The sequence below is a fragment of the Hemitrygon akajei genome, chromosome 29, assembly GCF_048418815.1.
Source record: "Hemitrygon akajei chromosome 29, sHemAka1.3, whole genome shotgun sequence".
NCBI classification, from domain to species: domain Eukaryota; kingdom Metazoa; phylum Chordata; class Chondrichthyes; order Myliobatiformes; family Dasyatidae; genus Hemitrygon; species Hemitrygon akajei.
The window spans coordinates 15,101,221-15,127,179 of record NC_133152.1 but is presented as its reverse complement, the minus strand read 5'-3'; the positions used below and the strand labels follow the sequence as shown (position 1 = coordinate 15,127,179).

Here is a 25,959-nt window from a genome sequence, read left to right as displayed (position 1 = left end):
TGTTTAGCCATGTTAAGAGTAAAATACAAATGTGAGTCGATTGTTGTTATAAGTTGGAAAGATGAACGAGGAATGTGAAAACAGAATCAAATACCTAACAAGGAAACAAACTGGCCTAAAAAACAGGGCAGTGGGATAAACTGAAAAGCACTTTCAACATGTTGACGTAGGAATGATGAGCCAAATGCCCTCCCTCTAATACATTCTTCTGCTTTTGCCCATTAGGCTGCTGGCACTTAGAGCAGCAATGAAGGTCCACGGTCTCTGGCGGCATTCACGGTTTCCTTCGTCGTGTCAGCCGCTTCCTCTCGGTTTACTGTCGGTCACGCAAGTCCCGGGCGGGGACTTGGGAATACTGTCGCACACACAGGTGTAGAAGGAGTCTTCATTGTTTTTTCTGTAACAGCAACGATCAGTCAGGGGTGCTAGCCTTGAGTTGAACCCCCAAACCTGGAGGGCCATTCTTAGTCCGGCCTCTACCCTTTGACCTGTCTGGCGTGGGTGACCCTACCAAGAGCCAAAGTGTAAAGTCCTGACTCCAGCCTGCAAAGCTTTCCTTGGTCATTGAAGCAGGCCAGCCTCCAAACCATGACAAGGTTGCAGTCCTCTTGGCTTTCTAATATTAAGTGCCCTAATTATAGTTCTAGAAAGCTGTGACCTCATAGTTAAGATGCTTAACAAGAGTCTTCATTCTTTCTCCAGTTGGGAGGCTGGAACATCAGCAGAGACTGGAACAAGGACAACTTTCAAGAAGTGCTCCAGGCTGTCAAATCCCACTACCAAAGCAACTCGTTCTTCTCCGTCTACGTCGGCACTGATGCTAAAAACTCCAGCAGGAATGTCATTCAGGTACACAGCTGGGATCAAGGCCTGAGACTATGTGACGGGGGGGGGGGGGGGGGGGGAGAAAAGCAAAGCCCCGAGAAAACCTGAGCTGCAATCGATCGAAGGCAGCCGAGTGAATGTGGTGAATAGACTGGGTAACAAGTAGGTTGCAGCAAAGCCTACTCATTAACAGTATGAGGTGCTCTACTAAAACAAGAGGAGTGCTTGGAAAGATGTAAATAGAAAATCTGACATTCCCTGGAGAGGAAAGAAAAACCACCACTGCAAATGTGAGCTAAAAAGTGGGAATTATCTGAACTTATCCAGTTTGATGTTGAGTCCAGGAAGCTGTAACATGCCTAGCTGGAAGATGAGGTGCTGATTTTCAATCTTATGTTATGCTTAATTGGAATAATGTAGAGGGACAATGCAGAAGTGTCAGCACGGTAGTGGGGTAAAGAGCAAAAGATGACCCAGAAACTTTCTCTGCAACTTAGAACTTGCATGATTTCAAATTTTTTCTAGTTCTGTAGTTCTGATGAAAGGTTATTTCTCCCACCACATATTCTGCTTGACCTGATTCTTATCTCCGGAATTCTATGTTTTATTTTAAATGCCCCATCCATCTGCAGTATTTTCTTCTGGTTTTAATGGAAGACCCCCCCCCCCCCCCCCGACAGCTAACTCACAGCAGCCTTCCTCAAACAGCAGTGCGATAACAAGCAGAGAATCTGGTTATGGTGGCATTCAATGAAAGAAGTCAAGGGGTTCAGTGAAGCTGGTTGGAGATTCACTGAAGGCTTGTTGGGGAAAGAGACGACGGGTAAGAAGATGGGAATGCATACTTTTTTTTGGCATTTTGTGTGCACCAAACCAATGCGTCTAAGCAACGTTTCCATGAGGGGAACCAAGTGTAAGGATTAATGGAGATAGCATAGAGTTTAAATTGCCCTTTTTAGAGAGGGAAAAAATTGAGAGATGAGTTCTGGATTTTTACATTGGCATTTGTTTCAACAAGACCACCACCAATATCAACAACAATCAGAAGATCCAGGATGATATCAGTTGTGCAACAGAGCCAGTGGTGGAGGCCTGGATTCTCCAAATGTTATTATGTCTCCAGGTTAGTGGGAAACCTAGAGAAATGGTGTAAGTTGTCAGAAGGGGTTCTCACTAGATGCCCTGGATTCCTTCCGATAAATTGACTGCTGCAAATCACCCCTGGTGCATGGAACTGGTGGGAGAACTGGAGGGAGCCATATGAGTGGGCATGTGAGAGAAAATGGATTGAAGGAGATAAGTGGGGAGGAAAAGATCAGTAGGTTAATCTGAGAGCTGCGGTAGATAGAATGGACTGAATGGCCTTCTCCTAGTTCATAAAGAAATATAAAAAAGGAAGGTCTAATTTTGATGAGAAAGAAATGAAAATGAACTCCTATACCATACCTGTTGTCACAATCACAAACTACATCTACCTGTACAACAAACTGTTTAACCTTGCTCAATACTTACTGCTTCCTCCGCAGGTAGACCAATCTGGGCTAAATTTACCTTCAAGAGAATACTATCTCAACAAAACTGCCAATGAGAAGGTACGTGACTCAGCAGAGTAAATTCCTGAAATCTCTCGTAAGTTAAATCAATTTCACCAGTTTTTAAATGACTTCAAGTTGAGCCCATTCAAGCAGTGCTCAATATCCTGTAGAATGCTCCTTGTTGATCATCTCCCCACCACCACCACCACCACAGGTAGGTGCGATTTTCCTACTAAAGTGCTTCACTTAACATGTTGACGAGACCGTGCTTGACGGCATGCTACAAGGATGAGGATTGATTCTCCTCCTTTTAACCTTCTGCACTCTCCTGTCAAAGTCAAGTCCATTTCAACAAAGATGAACTAATTCAGCAAGGAAGTCTTGGGGCTCTTGCTACTTAGTTTGACAGCATCCTCTGGCCCAATCTATTTGGCCTGTGTCATTGCACTGAAGGGAGGGCAGATTTTCCACACTGGATTCATCTGTTTTACTGAAAATAAAGTTCAGCAAACTCTGCAAATGGAGTAAATCTTCCTTGTATAAATGGAGTCAAAAGGAAGATATCCTTGTCCTTCATTGGTGATACAAATGAATTGGGAGAAGTGTTGGATGGTGCCATTGCTCCCGTCATTGTGATTTGGGTGCATCTCTTCCAATGTTAGCAGTGCCCCCGCTGAGCATCTATTTAGGCATTTTTGTAGATAGATATGCTCTGCAAATTTATGGATGTTTACAAACACCCCCTAATATCTCAATATGCAGCTCAGCATCAGTTTTATTTAATAATCATCTTTGATCCATTTTAATAACATGTTTGTTTCCAGAAATAGCTTGGAAAGTTGCCCAGTTTGCCACTCACTCCTCAGGAACTCTGGCCGAATCCCTAGGTAACTGAGCCAAGTACTCTTGGACAGTCCTAATCACCTTGCAAGGAACATAACATCTGCCTGCCCTTGAGACAGACAGGTGGTGGGCAAGAGGCAGTGGTTACTTGTCCAGATATTTTATTTACCATTCAGTACAGTTGGCTGCAGCAGTTGTGGATAGCAGTGTTTTAATGCAGATGTTGAAAACTTCACCTGGCTTCAACAGTATAGGGATGTTGGTGGATCCCTATTATCACCTATTCAGCATATTTCCTCTTGATTATTACTTAGTAAACCATGTTGTTGCTTTAATTAATGCATTAGTAAGCACGTGCATATACTCATTGACCACTTTATTAGGTACACACATGCACCTACTCATTAATGCAAATATATAATCAACCAATCATGTGGCAGAAACTCAATGCGCAAAAGCATGTAGACATGGTCAAGAGGTACAGTTGTTGTTCAGACCAAACATCAGAATGGGGAAGAATGTAATCTAAATGGCTTCGACCATGGAACGGCTATTGGTGTCAAACAGGGTGGTGGAGTATCTCAGGAACTGCTGATTTCTAGAGAAATCTCCAGAGTTTACAGAGAATGGTGTGGAAAAACAGAAAACATCCAATGAGCAGCATTTCTATAGGTGAAAACACCTGGTTAATGGGAGAGGTCGTAGGAAAATGGCCAGACTGGCTCAAGCTGACAAAAAGGCAACAGTAACCCAAATAATCAAGCGTTACAACAGTTGTGTGTAGAAGATCATCTCTGAATGCACAACACATTGAAACTTGAGGTGGATGGGCTACAGCAGCAGAAGACCACGAATGTACACTCGGTGGCCACTTTATTAGGTATGGGTGGTGCCATTGAGTGGCTGCTGTATGTATTTAGATGTCAGCAGCCACTCAATGCTGGCATTGCCAGCACTCTTAACCCAACCGCAGAGATTTAACCAAAAATTAAATCGCTGTGGCTCTGGTATACGGTACAAGGTGTCGTGTGAAGTGGAAGAACTAAAGCAAAAGCAAACAATACAAATCCAGGAAATACAAAATAAAACAGAAAATACTGGTGATGCTCAGCAGGTCAGGCGGCATCCGCGTAGGAAAAACAGTTAATGTTGCATGACCTTTCATCATTTTGCCTGAGCCTTTCACATAGAAATAAATTGCCAAGTGGCTGACAATCAGGTTCTGTTGGAAGGGAAACCCACCCAGAACACACAGCAGCTGCCTGCTCTGTGTGTAAGCAGAGTCGGTTCTGACACGCGCATTGCTGGAAAAGATCCCGTTTCCAGAATCCATATCTCAGCTGCGTTGATGACAGGAAGGGAATGATGAATGTATGGTCTGAATTGCAGGCGACACACTGCCAGACGTAACCACACCATCTTCAATTGAAGTTTATCTTCCATTGGTGACCTCAGCTGGTCAATGCCTCCAACCAAATAATGTGAAGCTGCCGTTCATCTTAACACTGACTCGACTCATACTTTGCTCAGGCTGTTAGAATCCGACACGCCCCTGTTTCAGTCATTTTAGTACGCAGATCAACAGAATAAGATCTGCCAAATGTCTCCCCTCTCGCTGTGAAATGGCGAAAACCTCTTTCTCCCTTGTTAGGGAGAGGAAGAGAGTCTGTGGTATGTTGAATTGAAATGCAGCAAAGTATCAATAAAGACACAGGCTTGCAGTACCCCAAAGACTACTCATTCACCAAATCTGCGTCTTTATTGATGCTTTGCTGCACACTTGAGTGCTCGGTGGGGGGGCGCCGATGCTTGTTTGCTGGTGGGGGTGGAGGGGGGATTGTTGCTTTGCTGCTGCTTACACGTAGGAAAGGGGAGTTGGGGGGGGCTTTGGGGTTCTAACTGTCATTTATTCTTTGGGGCACTCCCCTTTTTTCGTGGACGGTTGTGAGAAAAAGAATTTCATAATGTATATTGTATATATTTCCCTGACATTAAATGTACCTTTAAAATGTTTGAAATGGATTTGTTTCCTCTTCAAAGGGGTTCTGATGTGAACTTGACTTCTTTTGGATCATATTGCTGCCTGTTGTTGCAGATGTGTATCTTGGATTTTGTATAAAGGATTTCTCACTGTACTATCATGAGCTTCAGCCCAGATAAAACTCTCAATCAGAGATCCAGACAGGATGATTCCCAGTAGATATTGTTGGGATTCACTCAGACCTGCCCAGTTGACAATAAATTGAAAGCCATTTTCACTTAAGACGTCCTTCAATATCCGATGACTTTGTCTGTGGATGAGTTAGAGGAATGCTTGAGTGATAGCCAGGAAGTGACAATGTGTCAAAAGAACTGATTTATTTTTTCCTCCTCATTTTGGCTTGTCCTTTATTCCAGTGGCAGAGCATTTAAAGACAGCTGCCTTCAGATTCATATTGGCAGCCTAATTCAATGCAAGTGTTGCTGGATTTGTATGCTTGCAGGGAAGAACTGGGTCATTTATTTCAAATGTAGTTATGGTATGGTAAATAACTGGTGTATGTATGACTGGGAGTTTGTTAAATCTAGCTTACCTCAGAGTAAGTTAATTTGAGATTACTAAATTGGTTTTGAAACTTTAGAATGGTGTATGATGTTAACACAAAGATTAAGGCATACTGTATACAAGGGCAGGAATGAAAATTAGTGACTAAAAGCAATAACAGAAAGAATGCAAACATATAGGGAGAAAGTTATTTTTTTGATTGCCAGTGTTAAATGTATACATTTTGGCTGTCAGTTTTGCCTAGCTCTGCTAATTTCTTTCAAGATTTTGATTGTATATTATTGGCAGCAATTACTTTATTACATTTATTCACTTATTGTTAACTGTCTTTGCTATTTAAAGTTTAAGACTTTTAAGAAGTTTAAGTTCAAGTTCAGGTTTATAGTCATTCAACCATACACATATTTCTCACCAAATGAAGAAAACAGGCCTCTGGACCAATGTGCACAACACAGTACATATAACTCTCACACAACACATACAAAGTAATAGTACCACAAATAAATCTACGAATATTAAAACATATTCCAGAAAATTGACATTTCTCGTAAGGTGCCTTTAACAACAGAAGTCAAAAAGTAAAGACTATTATATTAGTGGCCTGGGTGGTGGCAGAGAGTTCAGTATCTCGTGGCCTGGGGGGGCGCGAAGCTGTTTTCTGTCCTAACAGTCCTTGTCCTATTGCCGTTGTAACTTTTGCTTGACGGTAGGGAATGTCAAAGAGATTGAGGCAGCCTCTCCACTTCTTGAGGAGACTGAGGTGATCGAGGCTCCTCTTTCCCACATTCTAACCATTTTTACAGGAGCACCATCATTAAGAGTGTCCTGACCAGCTGCATCACCATCTGGTATGGGAATTGCAAGGCATCCGACCGCAGGGCCACTACCAGGGATTGTGAGGGCTACTGAAAGGATCACTGGGGTCTCTTTTCCACCCATTTGAGATATTTATCAGGAACACTGTGTATGGAGAAGCCCTTAGCATTGTCAAGCATCCCTCCCACCCATCCCCAAAATTTCTTCCCCCCCACCACCCAGGGTACCCTAGCATAATAGACAAGGACTGTAAACTTAAACATGAAGGGTGATTTTCATATTGCTTTCGTAGAGGGGAAAAATAAAACCAGGAATATTTATGCTATTTGGTTCACTGTCATGAACTTACTTAAATGTCAGTGTCATTGAAGATACATTTGAGACTATCAAAATACCCCTCGGGGTATTGAGCTATTAAAGGTTTCGGCAGAAGATTGTGGGAATATCGCTGACAGGTAACACTATGGAGCCCATGAGCTGGAGGACTTTCAGGACAATCGCTGAGGTGGAAGTAGACAATTTAATTTGAAGTTTCCTCAAGAAGTGGAGAGGCGTAGTAATCAAATGGGCCAAACTGCGGTGCCACATCAGTGAAACATGAATAAGAAGATAGAGAATGAAAATGAAACTCTTGCAGGAAGTTCTCACCCTAACTAAGACTTTAGGTTTATTATTATTGTCATTGTTAAGAGATTCTACCTCTTCAGAATTAGAAACCATGTATGTGTTTCATTTTGTTATTGTGCTAACTAAACGGTTTTGAAGTAAACCACTGTTTTCCTTTCCCTCCAGGTCATGACAGCTTACTTGAATTACATGGTGAAACTAGGGGTGCTACTGGGTGGCGAGGAGACTTCCACCCAGGCCCAAATGCAGCAGGTTCTCGACTTTGAGACAGAGCTGGCCAGCATAACAGTTTCACAGGAGGACCGCACAGATGAAGAGCAAATCTACAACAAAATGACAATACGCAGCCTCCAGGTGAGCGATTGTTACAAGGAATCATTCACTTAAGTCCTTTTAAACTTTTTCCATCATTCATCTCTCAATGCAAGTTGATTTCATTCCTCAAAGGGATTAATTTATTCTCTACATCAAAAGATAGATGAAGTATATCCTTGAGTTAACCACCTGGAATCCTCCAAAATGGATCATTGTCTTTCCCCATCCTCCACCCTGAATCCTAATGTTGCGCTGAGTGAAGACTACAAAAGATTTGTTTCCAAAGTAGTTGCAGAGTTAGAAGTTTTATCTGTCTGGGGATTTTAATAATCATTTTGTGACCACCCGCCCCATGGTATGGGGAGCCTGTAAATATTGACAGAGTATTGGAATGCACTGTGAGTTCTGAACCCATGCCTCATATTCATTCTAGAACATTCTTTGTCTCCTAGTCCTGGGCTTTTTCTGTTTAGTAAAACTCTCCTTTTTCAGGCGCTGGCTCCAGCTGTTGACTGGCTGTCCCTGCTCTCTGCCATCGTATATCCGATAGAGCTGAATGACTCTGAGCCTGTGGTCACCTACGCAAAGGAATACCTGAAGAAGGTCTCCGACCTTATTAACTCGACAGATAAAAGGTCAGACTCCATTACATTTATCTTTCATTTCTTCCCTCGCTGGTACATAACAGACACAAGACAGCTGCACTCAGCCTCATTCCATCTGCCCAGGTAGTGTCTGCTTTAATTTAATATGAGGATAAGGAAGGAAAATAAATAAAAACATTGAAGTCAAGAACAATTGTCCACGGTTCATAGCGAATTCTATCATATAAAGTAATTTGGTTTGTATCTTGGAAAGGTCTCAAAACTTTAATTACTGTCAAGTGCAGACTGTAGTTAAGTGGGCAAGTATGGAGGCCATTTTGTGTGTTTTAATATCCAAAGCTGTTGTTCATCTCAGGGCTCACCCAGAATCCACAGTAATTGTTAAGAGTCTATCTTTGCCCCTCCCCCTCCCTTTCTCTCTGCACCTCTCACGCTCCCTGTGCTATTCTCTCTAATTCCCTCCCTCAATAGTCTCACTGACAACCTCTTAATCAACTGTAGCCCTTTACCTGCAACTGTCCGTTGAAGTCCCATGGCCCTACATGTTTTTGGGACTCTTGGGCCATTGAAAATTCTTGTTACTTTTTCTGGAATAGTTCACATTTGTTTTTATTCATCTTTTTACAATGATCACTTCTTGTTTTCCAACAAAAATCTGAACTTTCTCCAAACCTACCTGCTTTGGGAGGTACACAACCCTAGTGACAGCATCCTGCTCTTCCCCAGCCCCAGGGTCTCAACATTTGCCCAGTCTGATTCATTTTTTTAATTGAGATATGGTGTGGAACAGGCCCTTCTGGCCTTTCAAGCCAGGCCACTCAGCAATCCACCAATGTAGTCCTAGCCTAATCGCAGGACAACTTACAATGACCAACAAACCAATCAGGATGTCTTTGGACTGTGGGAGGAAACCAGAGCACCTGGATGAAACCCACACAAACATGGGGAGAATGTACCAACTCCTTACAGGCAGCAGAGGAAATTGAACCCAGGTTGCTGGAACTGTAAAGCGTTGTGCTAGCCACTATGTCTCCATGATATTAAATATTCATCTTTACAATGGACTGTGATGGCTGTCAATATTTCTGCTTCTAGTATCCTCAACAACTATATGATATGGACTCTGATAACCAAAGCTGCCAGCTTTCTGGATCATCGCTTCCAGGATGCTGCGGAAGAATTCCTTATGGTCATGACAGGAACTAAAACAGTGAGTAAAAAGCCATCTGTTAGCTAGTAATGGATCCCAGAGCCTGGCAATGATTCTCATTTAATTGAATGTATTAACGTTAATCCATCGTAATCCAGATTTGATTCAATTTTAGAAGCACCCATTCCGATGTAGTTTTAGTATTTTTCCTGTTCATCTCTGAGTAAGTCCGGAAACCCGGACTGGATCAGTAAAGCTGGCTATCTACTTTTACATTAATATTCAATCCCTTTGGTCCATGAACTTTCATTTCCAGTAGTAAATATGGATTGTGAGTAACTTTCAGTCCAGAGTTTAGTTCTGGTTTAGCCCCACCAAGCTATTTGTCCTCAAGCACAAATCTATGTCATTTTGAACTTCATTTTGAGGTCATGTTTCTCAAAAGCAGATACTGAAGTGAAACGAAATTGGGTAACTTACTGAAATACAATATCCATCACATCCCTATGTTAAACTGAGTTTGTGCAATTGAATGTAAAAAGCCCGAGGTATGTTTATTTTACTTAATAGATGCAAGATGGATGGGATATTTCCCTGTTTTTTTCATAAACATTACCTAATAAAGAGTAAATCCAAAACAAATTAGCCATCTCTCAACTGTGACTGTTATAAAGCTACATCAAAGCAAAAGAGCTCTAGCATCAGGACAACGTAACCAACCTGTTTCAGACAATTGCTTGACTGACCTTCTTATGGAAGGTACTAATATGGTGGACAACTGCTTGGTCAGCTTTCTCTGGCAGATTTAAGGATGGATCTGACTGGTCCCAGCAGTGTAGATCGGCTGTGCGATATCTGCGATCTCAGGCCGGCTGAGAAACCATCAGATCCTGGCTCTGTTTTCCAATGGGCTCTGAAAAGGAGCTTTAACAATAACTTGTTGTTCATGCGTGTTGAATTAAAGGATTCAGGAACTGGGCATCACTGGCATGTCTGGTATTTATTGCTCATACCCAAGTGCCCTTGAGAGCACTTGGCAATGAGCCCACGTAAACCTCGAGATGAACTGATTGATGTCCTTAGACTTGGGACAATTCCTAACACCTAAAGCAAAGAAAGTATTCCAGATGGATGGAACTGATGTCTTATTTAATTGTAATCTATGCAGGGAACAAACAGAGCATTGCCAGTTCACTTTAGCTCTTGGTTCTGTCCTGTGTTCCTAAGCAATTCTCCTTCAAAGTCAAAGTTCACTTATTATCAAAGTATGTATGCAGTATACAACCCTGAACCCTGAAAATATTACTATACTGTACTTCATAATACTATAATTCATAATATCACTAATCAAGAATGTGCAGATGCTAAAACTCTGAACTAAAAGCAGAAAATTTTGGAAAGACCGGTGCATCTATGAAAGGTACACCAGTTAATATTTTAGTTCTGGAACCTTCCATGGAACTGGGAAAGAGATAAACAAGTACAGTAGATTGGGAAACCACTTTATCGAATACCTTTGTTCCATCTGCCGCAAAAAGCAGGATTTCCCAGTGGCCACCCATTTCAGTTCTAATTCCCATTCCCATTCTGACATGTCAGTCCATGCCTACTCTTCTGCTGTGATGAGGCCTCACTCTGGTTGGAGGAGCATCACCTTATATTCCGTTCCAACCTGATGGCATGAACATAGATTTCTCAAACTTCCAGTAATTGCACCCCTCTCTCCTTCACCATTCCCCATTCTGGTTTCCCACTCTTACCTTATCTCCTTACCAGCCAATCACTTCCCTCTGGTTCTCCTCCCCCTTCCCTTCCATGATCTTCTGTCCTCTCCTATCAGATTCCCCCTTCTCCAGCCCTTTCAATAATCAGCTTCCCTGCTCTTTACTTCACAACCTCCCCCTCTTCCTGTTTCACTTATCACCTTCCACCTTGTAATTCTTCCTCCTTTAGGTATAGGGTTAATGCCTGGTTGCATTATTTGATTGAAAACTACATGTGGTTAATGCTTGTTGAAGCAGCCAGACCTTCCATCAAGTAGATTTCTCACTGTTTAGCCTTAGCTATTTGCTTTGTTTACACTAATCAAATTACCTTGCCTAGTATCCTAGTTCTGGGTATGTCTTTGCACCACTCCCCTTCTCCTGGCACTCCTTCTCTGCCACCTGCCCCACATCCCTCCACCCTTGCAATTTCCAATATCATTCGCTCCTGCCAGATTTACAAACTTGCTCTCCGCTCCACATTGTCAAAGGTCTTAGGCGCCCTAGCTAAATATATATATGTGCTGAGGATTTTTTTCACAGTACTCTGTGTCCTGCAAAGGTATCTGGTTTATTTTACAAGCTGGAAATCTATAATAAAATCGCTAGAAATACTCAGCAGGTGAGATGAGAAAATTGGTCCCACGTCACCAGTTAAACTGCTGATACCTGGAACAAGTAATGAAGCCATTAGCAAAGTTCTGAAACAAGATGGTGACGAAAATGGAAATCTAACTGAGTCGACTGGTGGCATTTATTTGAGTTGTAGAAGTGAATATGGTTGTTTTGAGAGTTTTTCTCGCTATAGATCCTGGTCAAAGAACTAACCTATCACTTTCTGCACATCGCGTTCCAATCTTCTGCAGGTTTAACCCATCACTGATTTAACAGATGTACTTGCCTTTATAATATATATGATGTCAGTTCTGCCACAGTTCCTCACTGGTTTTATACATGAATGAAATAGAAGTTTTCATCATCTTTCTAGGAGGGTATGGTGTATTAACTGTGGACCGCTGCTGCTCCTGATGTCAAAGAACAGGAGTAGTAGTAATCATGCCAGTGTGGTCACTGGAAGTTCAATCTTGCTGTGCTTATGTAAAGGAAAGAGGGTTAACCATTGTATGTGCTATCAAGCAGTTTTACCTTGGTTAAGTATCATTTACTCTAAATTTTGTCCTTTCCCCTCTTCCTTTCAGGTGTGTAACACTCGATGGAAGGATTGCATTACTGTCTCTGATGAAGTGCTTGGGTTTTCACTTGGAGCTTTGTTCATTAAAGAGATGTTTGCTAAAGACAGCAGGCGGATTGTAAGTGAAGGTCCATCATTCTGCTCTCTCTATTTGTGGATAACTTGAAATGTTTACTTGTAATTTAAACGGCTTTTTAAAACCGTGCACCACAGTGGTGTGGAGGCATTCCAGCTTTGACTGGATTTTCAGTATTGCACACTGGTCACAGTTCAAGCCTGCTCTCTGGTGATTAGTCTGATTGATCCTTTGTTTGATTATTTGGGATTTCAGGACAGGGAGCTGGCCATGCATTAGGACGGGAGCATGCATTGATGAGCTGAAGAAAAGAAATGGTATTCTTCCTGCACCATTCACTCTTGATCAAGGGAATGAACTTGGTCACTGGGTGCAAGGTGCTATGTGTTGCTATACTTGTTTGTGCCCCTGCCCTACTACTGCACTATAGCGGTCTGCCGAGACCTTTTCTAGTTCACTTAGAGGTTAAAAATTGATCAGATTCACAGTTTATTAATATAAAAAGAGATAAAATATGTACCAATATAGTCCCCATTCTGGAAGATTGGGTGACTGGCAGGAGGCAAAGAATGGGAATAAAGGGTGACTGGTGGTGACTAGGGACATTTCGCAGGGGTCAATATTGGGACCAGTTCTTTTCACATTATATGTCAATGATTTGGATGATGTAACCGATGGCTTTGTGGCCAAGTTTGAGGACTAACCAAAGACAGGTAGAGGGACAGGAAGTGTTGAGGAAGCAGGGAGCCTGCAGAAGGATTGGGATTGGGAGATTGCAGATTTGGGAGAATGGGCAAAGAAGTGGCCGATCAAATCAAATCAAATTAAATTCATGTTTAATTACCATTCAACCATACATGGATGCAGCCAAACAAAACAGCGTTCCTCTGAGGCCAAGATGCAAAACATACACAGAACATTCAAAGTCACAAGCACACACTTAGTCATGCAAAACAAAAACATATATATAGTCTAGATCTCTGAGCGACATGTCCTGCAAATTGGTGGTGCAGTTCCCGGGCAGAGTGCAGGCACACTGTCATTTCACTGATTGAACATTGGAAGGCAGCACTGACAGAAGAGGCCAATCCCCAATCAGAATATAGTACAGAAAATATATGGTTATGCACTTTGAGAGAAGGAATAAATGTGTAGACTGTTTTCTAAATGGGGAGAAAATTCAGAAGTCAGAGGTGCAAAGGGACTTGGGAGTCCTCGTGCAGGTCATTGATCAGACCACACTTGGAGCATTGTGGGCAGTTTTGGAACCTTACTTAAGAAAAGTTGTGCTAGCATTGGAGAGGATCCAGAGGAGATTGGTGAGATTGATTCCAGGAATCAATGGGTTAATGTTTCATGAGAAACGTTTGATGCCTCTAGACTTGTACTCACTGGAGTTTAGAAGAATGAGAGGGTAGCTCTGAAATATTTCAAATATTGAAAGGCCTAGATAGACTTGGAGAAGATGTTTTCTATAATGGGTGAGTTTAGGACCAGAGGGCCTCAGAATAGAGGGATGTCCATTTAGAACAGAGATTAGGAGAAATTTCTTTAGCCAGTGTTACGGATTCAAGCAACCATAAATATATGAGTGAGGCAGGGGTTTTTATAACAAATAACTCGTTTATTAAACACTGAAAACAAAGCCCCCCAAAAGTAAACAAATCACTAACGTAACCGGAAATCAGCTGCTGTGCGGCAGCTTAAACAGTTCTTAAAGCAATGAAGCTTATACAGTTCTTAAAACGATGCTGCGAAAACAGTTCTTCAAAGTAGTATTGCAAAAGTTCAAAATTCTTACAGTCCATTTAAGGGAGAGACTTTTTAAGACGATTTAAATTCTCTTTCACGTCGTCTTGTTGCGATTCCAAATCGAACTTTTCCCAAGAAGAATTTAGAAAGATGAAGAATGAAACGGCTTAAAGGCACTGACCTTTCCTTTATAAAACTGTTCCCAATCCTTTCTGCTATTCACAGGGATTAACACGGGCACAGTCAACGAATTCCTTCCGAATGAGGATCAAACAAGGTCGAACCTGTTTCACCATCGAAATCGATTTCCCTTGATCTTTTAACTCCCGAACTTCGATCTTCACTCTCCACTGACTCTCAACTAGCAGTATTATAAAGAAACTGCTGGCAATGACCTTTTAAACTTTAGGCATTAGATAAAACTTCATCTTTCAACTAAACTGCGTCATAACATTAAATCACGCAGTGGCATGAAGTCAACATGGCAAATCCAGCCATGAACTGCCCCTCCTCACAGGGCGGGGTCCTCCTTTTATACCCTGTAAAAAAAAACTGTCACATGACCTCTACTGGCGGGAAAATGATGTCACTCCACCATCACAAGACCATTACCTCAAGTCCAGTATAGCTTCAACCCCAGTCACAGGACAAGGGTACCACTGTCACGTGTCACGGGTACGTAACACCAGAGGGTGGTGAATCTGTGTAATTCAATGTCATGGGTGGCTTTGGAGGTCAAGTCATTGAGTATTTTTAAAGTGGAGGTTGATAGGTTCTTCAGTAGTCGGGGCATCAACGGTTAAAGGGAGAATGTGGTTGAGAGGGAAACTAAGTCAACCATGTTGGAGCAAACTCAATGGCCTATTCCTGTTCCTGTATCTTATGGTCTTATAATATTACGTGTAGCTGCATCTATCTGTGTATAGAATCTGAGTAATGAAACATCAAGTATCATGATATTCTAGGGTGCAACTTGTTGCCAGTGTTGCGAAGGAGGGGCCAGGCCATGTTGCCCCAGAGCATTCCTGAGGCACTTGTCCCTCATGGAGCACTTCATCCAGAAGAGCACTTTGATCACAATTTAGTTAGGCAGTGATCTGCACCAAATGTCATCAGAGCTGTGCAGGAGAAAGAGATAGTGGGAGCTGTCAAGTGATCTCTCAAGCAAAAATGCCAATGTCGTTTGGGAAAAATGTTCCATCAGCAGACTGTTCTGACTGGTGGAGAGCAGGGCCCTTCATGGACAGTCAGACTATCAGTGGCATCACAAGTTGCCCTCAGGATGGCTGCTGTAAAAGTGGGAGCAGTGTCCATATCCTCCTAGAGTATGATTTTGCCAGGAAGATCTTTGAAGAGACACAGAGGTAATTGTTGTGCTCTGTCCTGAAAATCTCTGCAATACAGGACTTTGTGTTGTGTGACTGTACCCAAGGTCACAAACATTGAATGTCGATCGATATCTATCACCTTGATGCAGATGCCCCCCAATCTATCCAAAACTCTCTAGTTTACAGAACAAGAGGTTCTCCCATTGTATTAAATCAGAACATTACAAGGCACAAACAATCAATGCAGGCACTCAGTGCTCCACCAGAAGGGACCACAGCGTAACCCTCTCCTGCCAAGCACACTGTTAGCTAGAATATGTTAAAACCTCATGACCTGTTTTCTCAATGGTTATATATAAATAATAACTGACATCATACTGGTGTTAAGTAATTAGAATAACATAATGAAAGTTGACTTCAAAGTTCCGTATTATGCAAATTACAAATTTTTAAGAATGAAGTTTATTTTGGGGGGAAAATATTCACATCCATCTTTAGCAACTATTCCAACACCCCCTCCTCAGAGGAACAGTCAGCACACAGAAACAGGTGGAAAAGCCAAGCCGAATCTTTTGTAAATGTTCTTAGTTAATTAAGTATCCTTTGAAGTTTAACTGAAATCTCTGGAGCTCAAAGGTTCAAACATTGAGGAGTTTAAGCAGCTGCATTCGTAAGAGGAGGTCATTGAAAGATAACATTTACATTTATAAGTAATGCACACAAAATGTTGGAGGAACTCAGCAGGTCAGGCAGCAAATATAGAGACCAATAAAGAGTTGATGTTACAGGCCAGGACAATTCATCGTTACGTATAGAAGGTGCCTTTCCCAAGCTTAGGATGACCCAGAGAGGGAAGTGTACTTGGAGTTGAATAACCTCGGCTGATGTTGAATAAATCTCGGATGATTTGTACACAGTACAGAGATGAGGACCAGATAACATGTATTAGTGATGCATCTTTGACAGACAAATTTGGGCCACTGTATCAGGGATGACCAGAATCAGGTTCAGTATCACTGGCAAATGTCTTGAAATTTGTTGCTATGTAGCAGCAGTATATAACCATATAACAATTACAGCATGGAAACAGGTCATCTCAGCCCTTCTAGTCCGTGCCGAACGCTTATTTTCACCTAGTCCCACCGACCTGTGCTCAGCCCATAACCCTCCATTCCTTTCCTGTCCATATACCTATCCAATTTTTTTTTAAGTGACAAATTCAAACCTACCTCTACCACTTTTACCGGAAGCTCGTTCCACACAGCTACCACACTGAGTAAAGAAGTTCCCCCTCGTGTTACCCCTAAACTTTTGCCCCTTAACTCTCAACTATGTATTGCAATACATAATAATAAAAACTGTAAGTTACAATAAATATATATTATGTTAAATTAATTAAGTAGCGCAAAAAAAGAAATCAGATGGCAGAGGGGAAGAAGCTGTTCCTGAATTGCTGAGTGTGTGCCTTCAGGCTCCTGTACCTTCTCCCTGATGGTAGGTCCTGTACCTTCTCCCTGATGGTAGCCTCCACAGTACATCTGTAGAAATTTACGAGTGTCTTGGGGGACATGCCAAATCTCCTGAAACTCCTAAGGATATATAGACGCTGTTGTGCTTTCTTTGTAACTGCATTGATATGTTGAGCCCAGGATAGGTCCTCAGAGATGCTGATACCCAGGAATTTGAAATTGCTCCCCTTTCCACTCCTGACACCTCAATGAGGACTGGTGTGTGTTCTCTCGTCCTACCGTTTCTGAAGTTCACAATCAATTCTTTGGTCTTAATGATGTTGAGTGCAAGGTTGTTGCTGTGACAACACATGACAAGCCGATCTATCTTCCTCCTGTACGCCTTCTCATCACTATCTGAAATTCTGACAACAATAGTTGTGTTGTCAGCAAATTTATAGATGGCATTTGAACTGTGCCTGGCCACATAGTCATGGCTGTAGAGAGGGTAGAGCAGTGAGTCAAGCTCATGTTCTTGAGGTGCACCAGTGTTTGATTATCAGTGAGGTAGACAATATGTGGCATGCCAATAGCTTTTAAAGGGAATAGATTAAGAATTTGAAGAGAGAAATGTCAAAGGATGGAGCAGAAGAGTTTGGAGCGGACTGCTCCTCTTGGAAACTTTGCTCGGATAGAGGAATGATGGCACAAATCACATTTCCTCACTGGGATCAGCAAGCATGTCACAAACTGCAGGCAGATGTTGTAAACCTGTGCAATGTGAAATCACATCACATAACCCACTGAATTATGGGGGCATAGGATCAGAGGGATAAGTAAATTTCAAAATGGAGCCTGAGAGGGCACCTCCTTCAGTCTGTCAATTATTACCTATTCTGGCCGCAGGACTTATGGAGTTCACAGCCGAGCCACAGTCGTCAGTGACCTCCCTTCTTGTGCTTACGGGGTGAGTCCTGTGGCCTGTAAGTGGGTGGTTGATGATCAGCATGGGCTCACTTGGCCAAAAACTTGTTCCACGCTATGTGACTCTATGACAGTCTACTTAAATTCAACCCTTTCATTAACACGCACCTTGTGTCTCTTGTACCGGACTAAACTGTGACACCGTCCCGCAGGCTGAAGAGATGATTTCTGAAATTAAAACGGCTTTCGAAGAGAACATGAAGAAGGTCACGTGGATGGACGAAGAGACCAAAGCAGCAGCAAAAGAAAAGGTAAAGTGAGAACAATTCCACCAGGGAGTAGGGTGAGGAGCGGTAGCTCTGGGTGCACCAAGTTGCGAGTAGTTCCCATAAACCGGGTCGGAGCAGGGCTGCTCAGCGTTAAAAAATACTTCAGGTACTGGAAACTGAAATACTTCAGGTCAGGCAGCACAGCTGGAGAGGGGAACAGAGTCCTGGTTGTGGGTCAATGATTATTTATCCAATTTCATAGAAAACCTACAACACAATACAGGCCCTTTGGCCCACAAAGTTGGGCCCAACATGTCTCTACCTCATAAATTACTAGGCTTACCTATAGCCCTCTATTTCACTAAGCTCCATGTACCTATCTAAAAGCCTCTTAGAAGACCCTATCGTATCCACCTCCACCACCGTTGCCAGCAGCCCATTCCATGCACTCACCACTCTCTGAGTAAAAAACTTACCCCTGACATCTCCTCTGTACCTACTCCCCAGCACCTTAAACGTGTGTCCTCTTGTGGCAACCATTTCAGCCTTGGGAAAAAGCCTCTGACTATCCACACAATCAATGCCTCTCATCATCTTATACACCTCTATCAGGTCACCCCTCATCCTCTGTCACTCCAAGGAGAAAAGGCCAAGTTCACTCAACCTATTCTCGTAAGGCATGCTCCCCAATCCAGCCAACATCCTTGTAAGTCTCCTCTGCACCCTTTCTATAGTTTCCACATCCATCCTGTAGTGAGGAGACCAGAACTGATCGCAGTACTCCAAGTGGGGTCTGACCAGGGTCCTATATGGCTGCAACATTACCTCTCAGTCCTTGAACTCAATTCCATGATTGATGAAGGCCAATGCACCATATGCCTTCTTAACCACAGAGTCAACCTGCGCAGCTGCTTTGGGTGTCCAATGGACTCGGACCCCAAGATCCCTCTGATCCTCCACACTGCCAAGAGTCATACCATTAATACTACATTCTGCCATCATATTTGGCCTACCAGTAAACAATCTGGAGTTCATACTCTTCTCAGACCTCCACAAAACAAGAAACCACATATACTGAATGATAGAAACATTGATGCCCTGAAGCCCCCCCTTCGCACAAGCAGCAACAAAAGTATCGACCCCCCCACTCATGCCAACAGAAGCACTGACCTCCCCCATCATGTAAGCAACAGCAAAAACCTCCCAAAGAGATCTTGATCCATCAAAGCTATAATCCTTAACTCAGCACTTCAGTGTCTCAGATAGGCTGTCTTTCTCCAGTGAGGGAGATAGAGGTTGCTCCTGTAACAGTGAGAGCGGAGACCAGTGCCGTTTCCAGTATTGTCTTTATTTGCAATTTGTCTTCTTTTGCACATTGGTGTTTATCAGCCTGTGTCTGTTTATGTGTAACCTTTCATAAAATTCTATTGGTCCTCTTTTTGTCCTATAAATACCTGCTAGGAAATGAATCTCGGGATAGTGTATGGTAATGTAACGCTAGGTTCGGCCCAGCCAAACTTAAGAAATCTCATTTGTGTGGATGCTGCGTGATGTGTCTTCTGTTACAAATCAGTGCAACAAAATAATAGACAGTGCACAATATGCAATTAAACAATTGAGCTTTATAATTCGTAATTTGATTACAGGGTTAGTAAAGAAAACAAATAAAAGGGCTCGTTTTAATGAAACAGTCTAATCCACAACATTCGAGCTCACTATTTTCCTGTCTGTTAGTTCTCCATCGATTTCCCCTTGGGGGTTAGACTACCAGCCCCATTCCAAATCCACATTGGTCCACATTTTCCAGAGCATTATATGGACCTTTATAGGGTTAAGGCCTATACTGCTTGAAATAGACTGGCTGCTGGAGTATCTTTGCTTTCCCAAATCCTTGCAGAACATGTAATTTAGATACAATGTTTCTTTCTTTCTTTCTTTCTTTCTTTTTCCATCTTTTTATTATCATTATTAATAACAACAAAATAAAATTGATACATAATGAGATTACACGCATACATATTTCAACTAACTATAAAAGATTACAAGAGCAATGATTACAGTATAAATGAGTATTCCCACATCATAAATGATACAATATATAAATAGACAAGGCAAACCTAAGTGTATCATAATATAAAATAAAAAAAGAAAAAGAAAAAAAAGAAAAAATAATTATGCAAAAACTAATCTAAAAATCTAATAACTAATAGAAGAGAAAAAAAAACAAAAAAGAGAAAAAGTAAAAAAAGAAAAAAAGGGGCTGTTTATAATATCTCACAAAAATACAAAATCATCAGTGTCGTCAACTCCGATCCTCTTGACATATATGCAGTCAAAACTGGAAAATCAAATAGGCCTGGAACAGGGTCCTATTACATCATATGAAAATATTGAATAAATGGTCTCCATATCTTTTCAATTTAGTAGAAGTGTCAAATACACCACTTCTAATTTTTTCTAAATTTAAACATAACATAGTTTGAGAAAGCCAATGAAATACAGTAGGAGGATTAATTTCCTTCCAATTCAACAAAATAGATCTTCTAGCCATTAGTGTAAGAAATGCAATCATTCGACAAGCGGAAGAAGATAAATGAAGTGAGTCCATCATTGGTAAACCAAAAATTGCGGTAATAGGATGGGGTTGTAAATCAATGTTCAATACCGCAGAGATAATATCAAAAATATCTTTCCAATATTTTTTCAAAAGCGGACACGACCAGAACATACGAGTTAGAGACGCTATTTCAGATTGACATCTATCACAAATAGGATTTATATAGGAATAAAAATGAGCCAATTTATCCTTGGACATATGAGCCCTGTGTACAACCTTAAACTGTATTAATGAATGTTTAGCACATATAGATGATGTATTAACTAATTGAAGAATTTTATCCCAATTCTCAATAGGAATAATAATGTTGAGCTCTCTTTCCCAATCATTTTTTGTCTTATAAAGGGGCTCTGAACGTATCTTCATAATTATATTATAAAGTTTTGATATAAGCCCTTTCTGAAAGGGGTTTAATTCAAACAAATTCTCCAAAATGCCTGAAGACACAAAGTTTGGAAAAGTAGGAAGTACAGTATTTAAAAAATTCCTAATCTGTAAATATCTAAAAAAATGAAATCTAGGCAAATTATATTTATTAGATAACTGCTCAAAAGACATAAAACAATTATCCAAAAATAAGTCAGAAAATTGTAGTATTCCTTTAGTCTTCCAAGCCAAAAAAGCTTGGTCTATAATTGAAGGGTGGAAAAAACAATTGGATACAATAGGAATATTTAAAACAAACTGAGTCAACCCAAAAAATTTCCGAAATTGAAACCATATACGTAAAGTATGTTTAACTATCGGGTTGTCAATTCGTTTCGGCAATTTAGAAAGAGCAAAAGGGAGAGAAGTCCCCAAAATAGAACCCAGTGCAAAACCTGGTACCGATTTAATTTCCAGGCTCACCCAATGAGGGCTAAAAGATCCATCCCAATCTTTCAACCAACATATCAAATATCTGATATTAACTGCCCAATAATAAAATCTAAAATTAGGCAATGCTAATCCACCTTCCTTCTTTGCCTTCTGTAAGTATATTTTACATAACCTAGGATTTTTATTCTGCCAAATATATGAGGAAATTTTTGAATCAACTTTAGTAAAAAAAAGATTTCGGAATAAAAATTGGTACCCGCTTGAAAAATATATAAGAACTTAGGTAAAATAACCATCTTAATAGTGTTAATTCGACCTATCAGAGATAAAGATAATGGTAACCACTTAGTAAACAAGCATTTAATCTGATCAATTAAGGGTACAAAATTAACCTTAAATAAGTCTTTGTGGTTTTTTGTTATTTTAATCCCTAAGTAAATAAAAGAATCATTAACTAATTTAAAAGGTAAGTTTCCATAAATTGGGACCTGTCAATTTAAAGGAAACAATTCACTCTTATTAAGATTTAACTTATACCCAGAAAAATCACTAAATTGAGCCAACAATGATAAAACTACAGGAATAGATTTCTCAGGATTGGAAATAAATAATAATAAATCATCTGCATACAAAGATAACTTATGAATATCTGTCCCACGATTAATACCAAGAATATCCTGTGATTCTCTGACAGCAATTGCCAAGGGTTCTAAAGCAATATCAAATAATAGTGGACTAAGAGGACAGCCTTGTCTAGTGCCCCGAAATAAACGAAAAAAGGGAGATCTTTGATTATTAGTAAACACCGAGGCTACTGGGGTATGATAAATCAGTTTAATCGAGGAAATGAATGTCGGACTAAAATTAAACTTCTCCAACACATTAAATAAGTATGGCCATTCAACTCTATCAAATGCTTTCTCCGCATCTAATGAAATAACACATTCTGAAATATTATGTGAAGGAGTATACACAATATTCAATAACCTCCTAACATTAAAAAAAGAATAACGATTTTTAATAAAACCGGTTTGATCCTCCGAAATAATTTGGGGTAATACCTTCTCCAATCTGGATGCAAGTAACTTGGAAAAAATCTTGGAATCTACATTCAGTAAGGATATTGGTCTATAGGATGCACAATCAGTAGGGTCTTTATCTTTCTTCAATATTAAAGAAATAGGAGCTCTATAAAAAGATTGTGGCAAATTGCTCAATCTAATTGCTTCTTCAAAAACCTTATATAACCAAGGAGAGAGAGTAGCGGAAAAACATTTTAAAAATTCTGCTGTATACCCATCCAGACCAGGTGCTTTCCCTGAATTCATGGAGGAAATAACCCCTCTGATTTCTGCATCAGTCATAGGAGTTTCCAATATTGAAAGATCATCTGGTGATAATCTTGGGAAATTCAATTTCCCAAAAAAATCACACATGGCACTGCAATCCTGAGGAAATTCAGAATGATACAGGGAAGTATAAAAATCTTGAAATGATTATTTATCTCATCATGGTTGATTGTCAAATCCCCATTTTGCTGACGGATCTTAGTAATTTGACGTTTAACCAAAGCATTCTTCAATTGACTAGCTAATAGTTTACCCGATTTATCACTATGTATATAAAAATCAGATCTGGACTTCATCAGTTGAATTTCAATTGAAGATGTAAGTAATAAACTATATTCTGTTTGAAGTTCAACCCTTTGTTTGTAAAGCTCCTTACTAGGAGTAATCAAATATTTCTTGTCAATCTCTTTAATTTTATCAACCGATAAAAGAGTTTCCTTCTTTATGCGTTTTCTCAGACCAACAGAATAAGAAATAATCTGTCCACGTATATATGCTTTAAAAGTGTCCCAAAGTGTTCGTTAAGAAATATCTTCCGTGGAGTTGGTTAAGAAGAAGAAATCAATCTGTTCATTCATAAATTTAATAAAGTCCGGATCTTGCAATAAGGTAGAATCAAATCACCATTGTCTAGCATTATGAACTGTGTCCATAAATTTAATAGAAAGTTTTAATGGAGCATGGTCAGAAATAGCTATACTATCATAATAACAACCATTTACCGAAGGAATCAAACAAGAGTCAGTACAAAAATAATCAATTCTCGAATAAGAATGATAAACATGTGAGAAAAAAGAAAACTCTTTGTCCTTAGGATGCCGAAATCTCCAAATATCAAAAATTCCATTATCAGTCAAAAAAGAGTTGATATAAGTGGCCGACTTATTGGGTACAGTCTGAGTAGATATAGATTTGTCCATCAAAGGATTTAAACAACAATTAAAATCACCACCCATTATTAACTTATATTCATTTAGATTAGGTAAAGAAGTAAATAAGGACTTTAAAAAATCAGGACAATCCACATTTGGAGCATAGACATTAACCATAGCAACCTTTTTATTAAAAAGTAAACCCATAATTAACAAAAATCTACCATTCGGATCCGAAAAGATATCATGTTGGACAAATGTAATAGAGGAGTCAATAAAAACTGAAACTCCCTTTACTTTGGCATTCGAATTCGAATGATATTGTTGACCCCGCCAAAACCTAAAAAAGCGATAGTTGTCCTCCTTCCTCACATGAGTTTCTTGTACAAAAATGATATGAGCATTAAGTCTTTGGAATACTTTGAAAATCTTCTTTTGTTTAATCGGATGGTTTAAACCATTAGTATTCCAAGAAACAAAATTAATGGTCTGAGCCATAGTTCTAAGACAAGCATGGGCAAACTACGGCCCGCGGGCCATATGCGGCCCGTTAAGCTTTTTAATCCGGCCCGCAGAACTTGATGAAATTATACTAATAAACCTTGTTAACGTTTTTTCCCCACAATTCTGGCGTTTTCTCAATAGATGACGCACTCTATATACATTGACCTTTGTTGAGGTGCAGCGTATTATTCCACATTTGCGCTTTACTCTTTGATCCAAGTTAACTTATGACATAGTTTCCTATGACAATTAAAGAGGTGGAAGTACTGGCGCTTTTAAGAAATTTAAAAGTGGATAAATCTCCGGGTCCTGACCGGATATTCCCCAGGACCTTGAGGGAAGTTTGTGTAGAGATAGCAGGAGCTCTGACGGAGATCTTTCAGATGTCATTAGAAACGGGGATTGTGCCAGAGGATTGGCGTATTGCTCATGTGGTTCCATTGTTTAAAAAGGGTTCTAGAAGTAAGCCTGGCAATTATAGACCTATCAGTTTGACATCAGTGGTGGGTAAATTAATGGAAAGTATTCTTAGAGATAGTATTTATAATTATCTGACTGGACAGGATCTGATTAGGAGTAGCCAGCATGGATTTGTGCGTGGAAGGTCATGTTTGACAAACCTTATTGAATTTTTTGAAGTAGTTACGAGGAATGTTGACGAGGGTAAGGCAGTGGATGTAGTCTATATGGACTTCAGCAAGGCCTTTGACAAAGTTCTACATGGAAGGTTAGTTAAGAAGGTTCAGTCATTAGGTATTAATGCTGGAGTAATAAAATGGATTCAACAGTGGCTAGATGGGAGATGCCAGAGAGTAGTGGTGGATAATTGTTTATCGGGATGGAGGCCGGTGACTAGTGGGGTGCCTCAGGGATCTGTTTTGGGCCCAATGTTGTTTGTAATATACATAAATGATCTGGATGATGGGGTGGTAAATTGGATTAGTAAGTATGCTGATGATACTAAGGTAGGAGGTGTTGTGGATAATGAGGTGGGTTTTCAAAGCTTGCAGGGAGATTTATGCCGGTTAGAAGAATGGGCTGAACGTTGGCAGATGGAGTTTAATGCTGAGAAGTGTGAGGTTCTACATTTTGGCAGGAATAATCCAAATAGAACATACAGGGTAAATGGTAGGGCATTGAGGAATGCAGTGGAACAGAGAGATCTAGGAATAACAGTGCATAGTTCTCTGAAGGTGGAGTCTCATGTAGATAGGGTGGTGAAGAAGGCTTTTGGAACGCTGGCCTTTATAAATCAGAGCATTGAGTACAGAAGTTGGGATGTAATGTTAAAATTGTACAAGGCATTGGTAAGGCCAAATTTGGAATATTGTGTACAGTTCTGGTCACCGAATTATAGGAAAGCTATCAATAAATTAGAGAGAGTGCAGAGACGATTTACTAGGATGTTACCTGGGTTTCAGCACTTAAGTTACAGAGAAAGGTTGAACAAGTTAGGTCTCTATTCATTGGAGCGTAGAAGGTTGAGGGGGGATTTGATCGAGGTATTTAAAATGTTGAGAGGGATAGATAGAGTTGACGTGAATAGGCTGTTTCCATTGAGAGTAGGGGAGATTCAAACGAGAGGACATGATTTGAGAGTTAGGGGGCAAAAGTTTAAGGGAAACACGAGGGGGTATTTCTTTACTCAGAGAGTGATAGCTGTGTGGAATGAGCTTCCTGTAGAAGTAGTAGAGGCCAGTTCAGTTGTGTCATTTAAGGTAAAATTGGATAGGTATATGGACAGGAAAGGAGTGGAGGGTTATGGGCTGAGTGCGGGTAGGTGGG

At 40.5% G+C, this 25,959-nt stretch overlaps 1 protein-coding gene across 9 annotated transcripts in view; it reads left to right on the top strand.

Annotated features, from left to right (window-relative positions):
- The window catches only part of LOC140718236 (endothelin-converting enzyme 1-like), a 319,941-nt gene that overhangs the window by 255,510 nt on the left and 38,472 nt on the right, over window positions 1-25,959 (top strand). For 7 of the 9 annotated variants that reach the window (XM_073031724.1, XM_073031725.1, XM_073031727.1 and 4 more), the window contains 7 exons: window positions 703-849; window positions 2,352-2,417; window positions 7,357-7,545; window positions 7,999-8,141; window positions 9,207-9,321; window positions 12,224-12,334; window positions 17,957-18,055. In XM_073031724.1, the coding sequence (XP_072887825.1) occupies window positions 703-849; window positions 2,352-2,417; window positions 7,357-7,545; window positions 7,999-8,141; window positions 9,207-9,321; window positions 12,224-12,334; window positions 17,957-18,055 (870 nt within the window). Of the gene's footprint in view, window positions 1-225; window positions 371-702; window positions 850-2,351; window positions 2,418-7,356; window positions 7,546-7,998; window positions 8,142-9,206; window positions 9,322-12,223; window positions 12,335-17,956; window positions 18,056-25,959 lie in introns of all 9 variants that reach the window. The other 2 variants (XM_073031730.1, XM_073031729.1) reach the window with 1 other exon arrangement.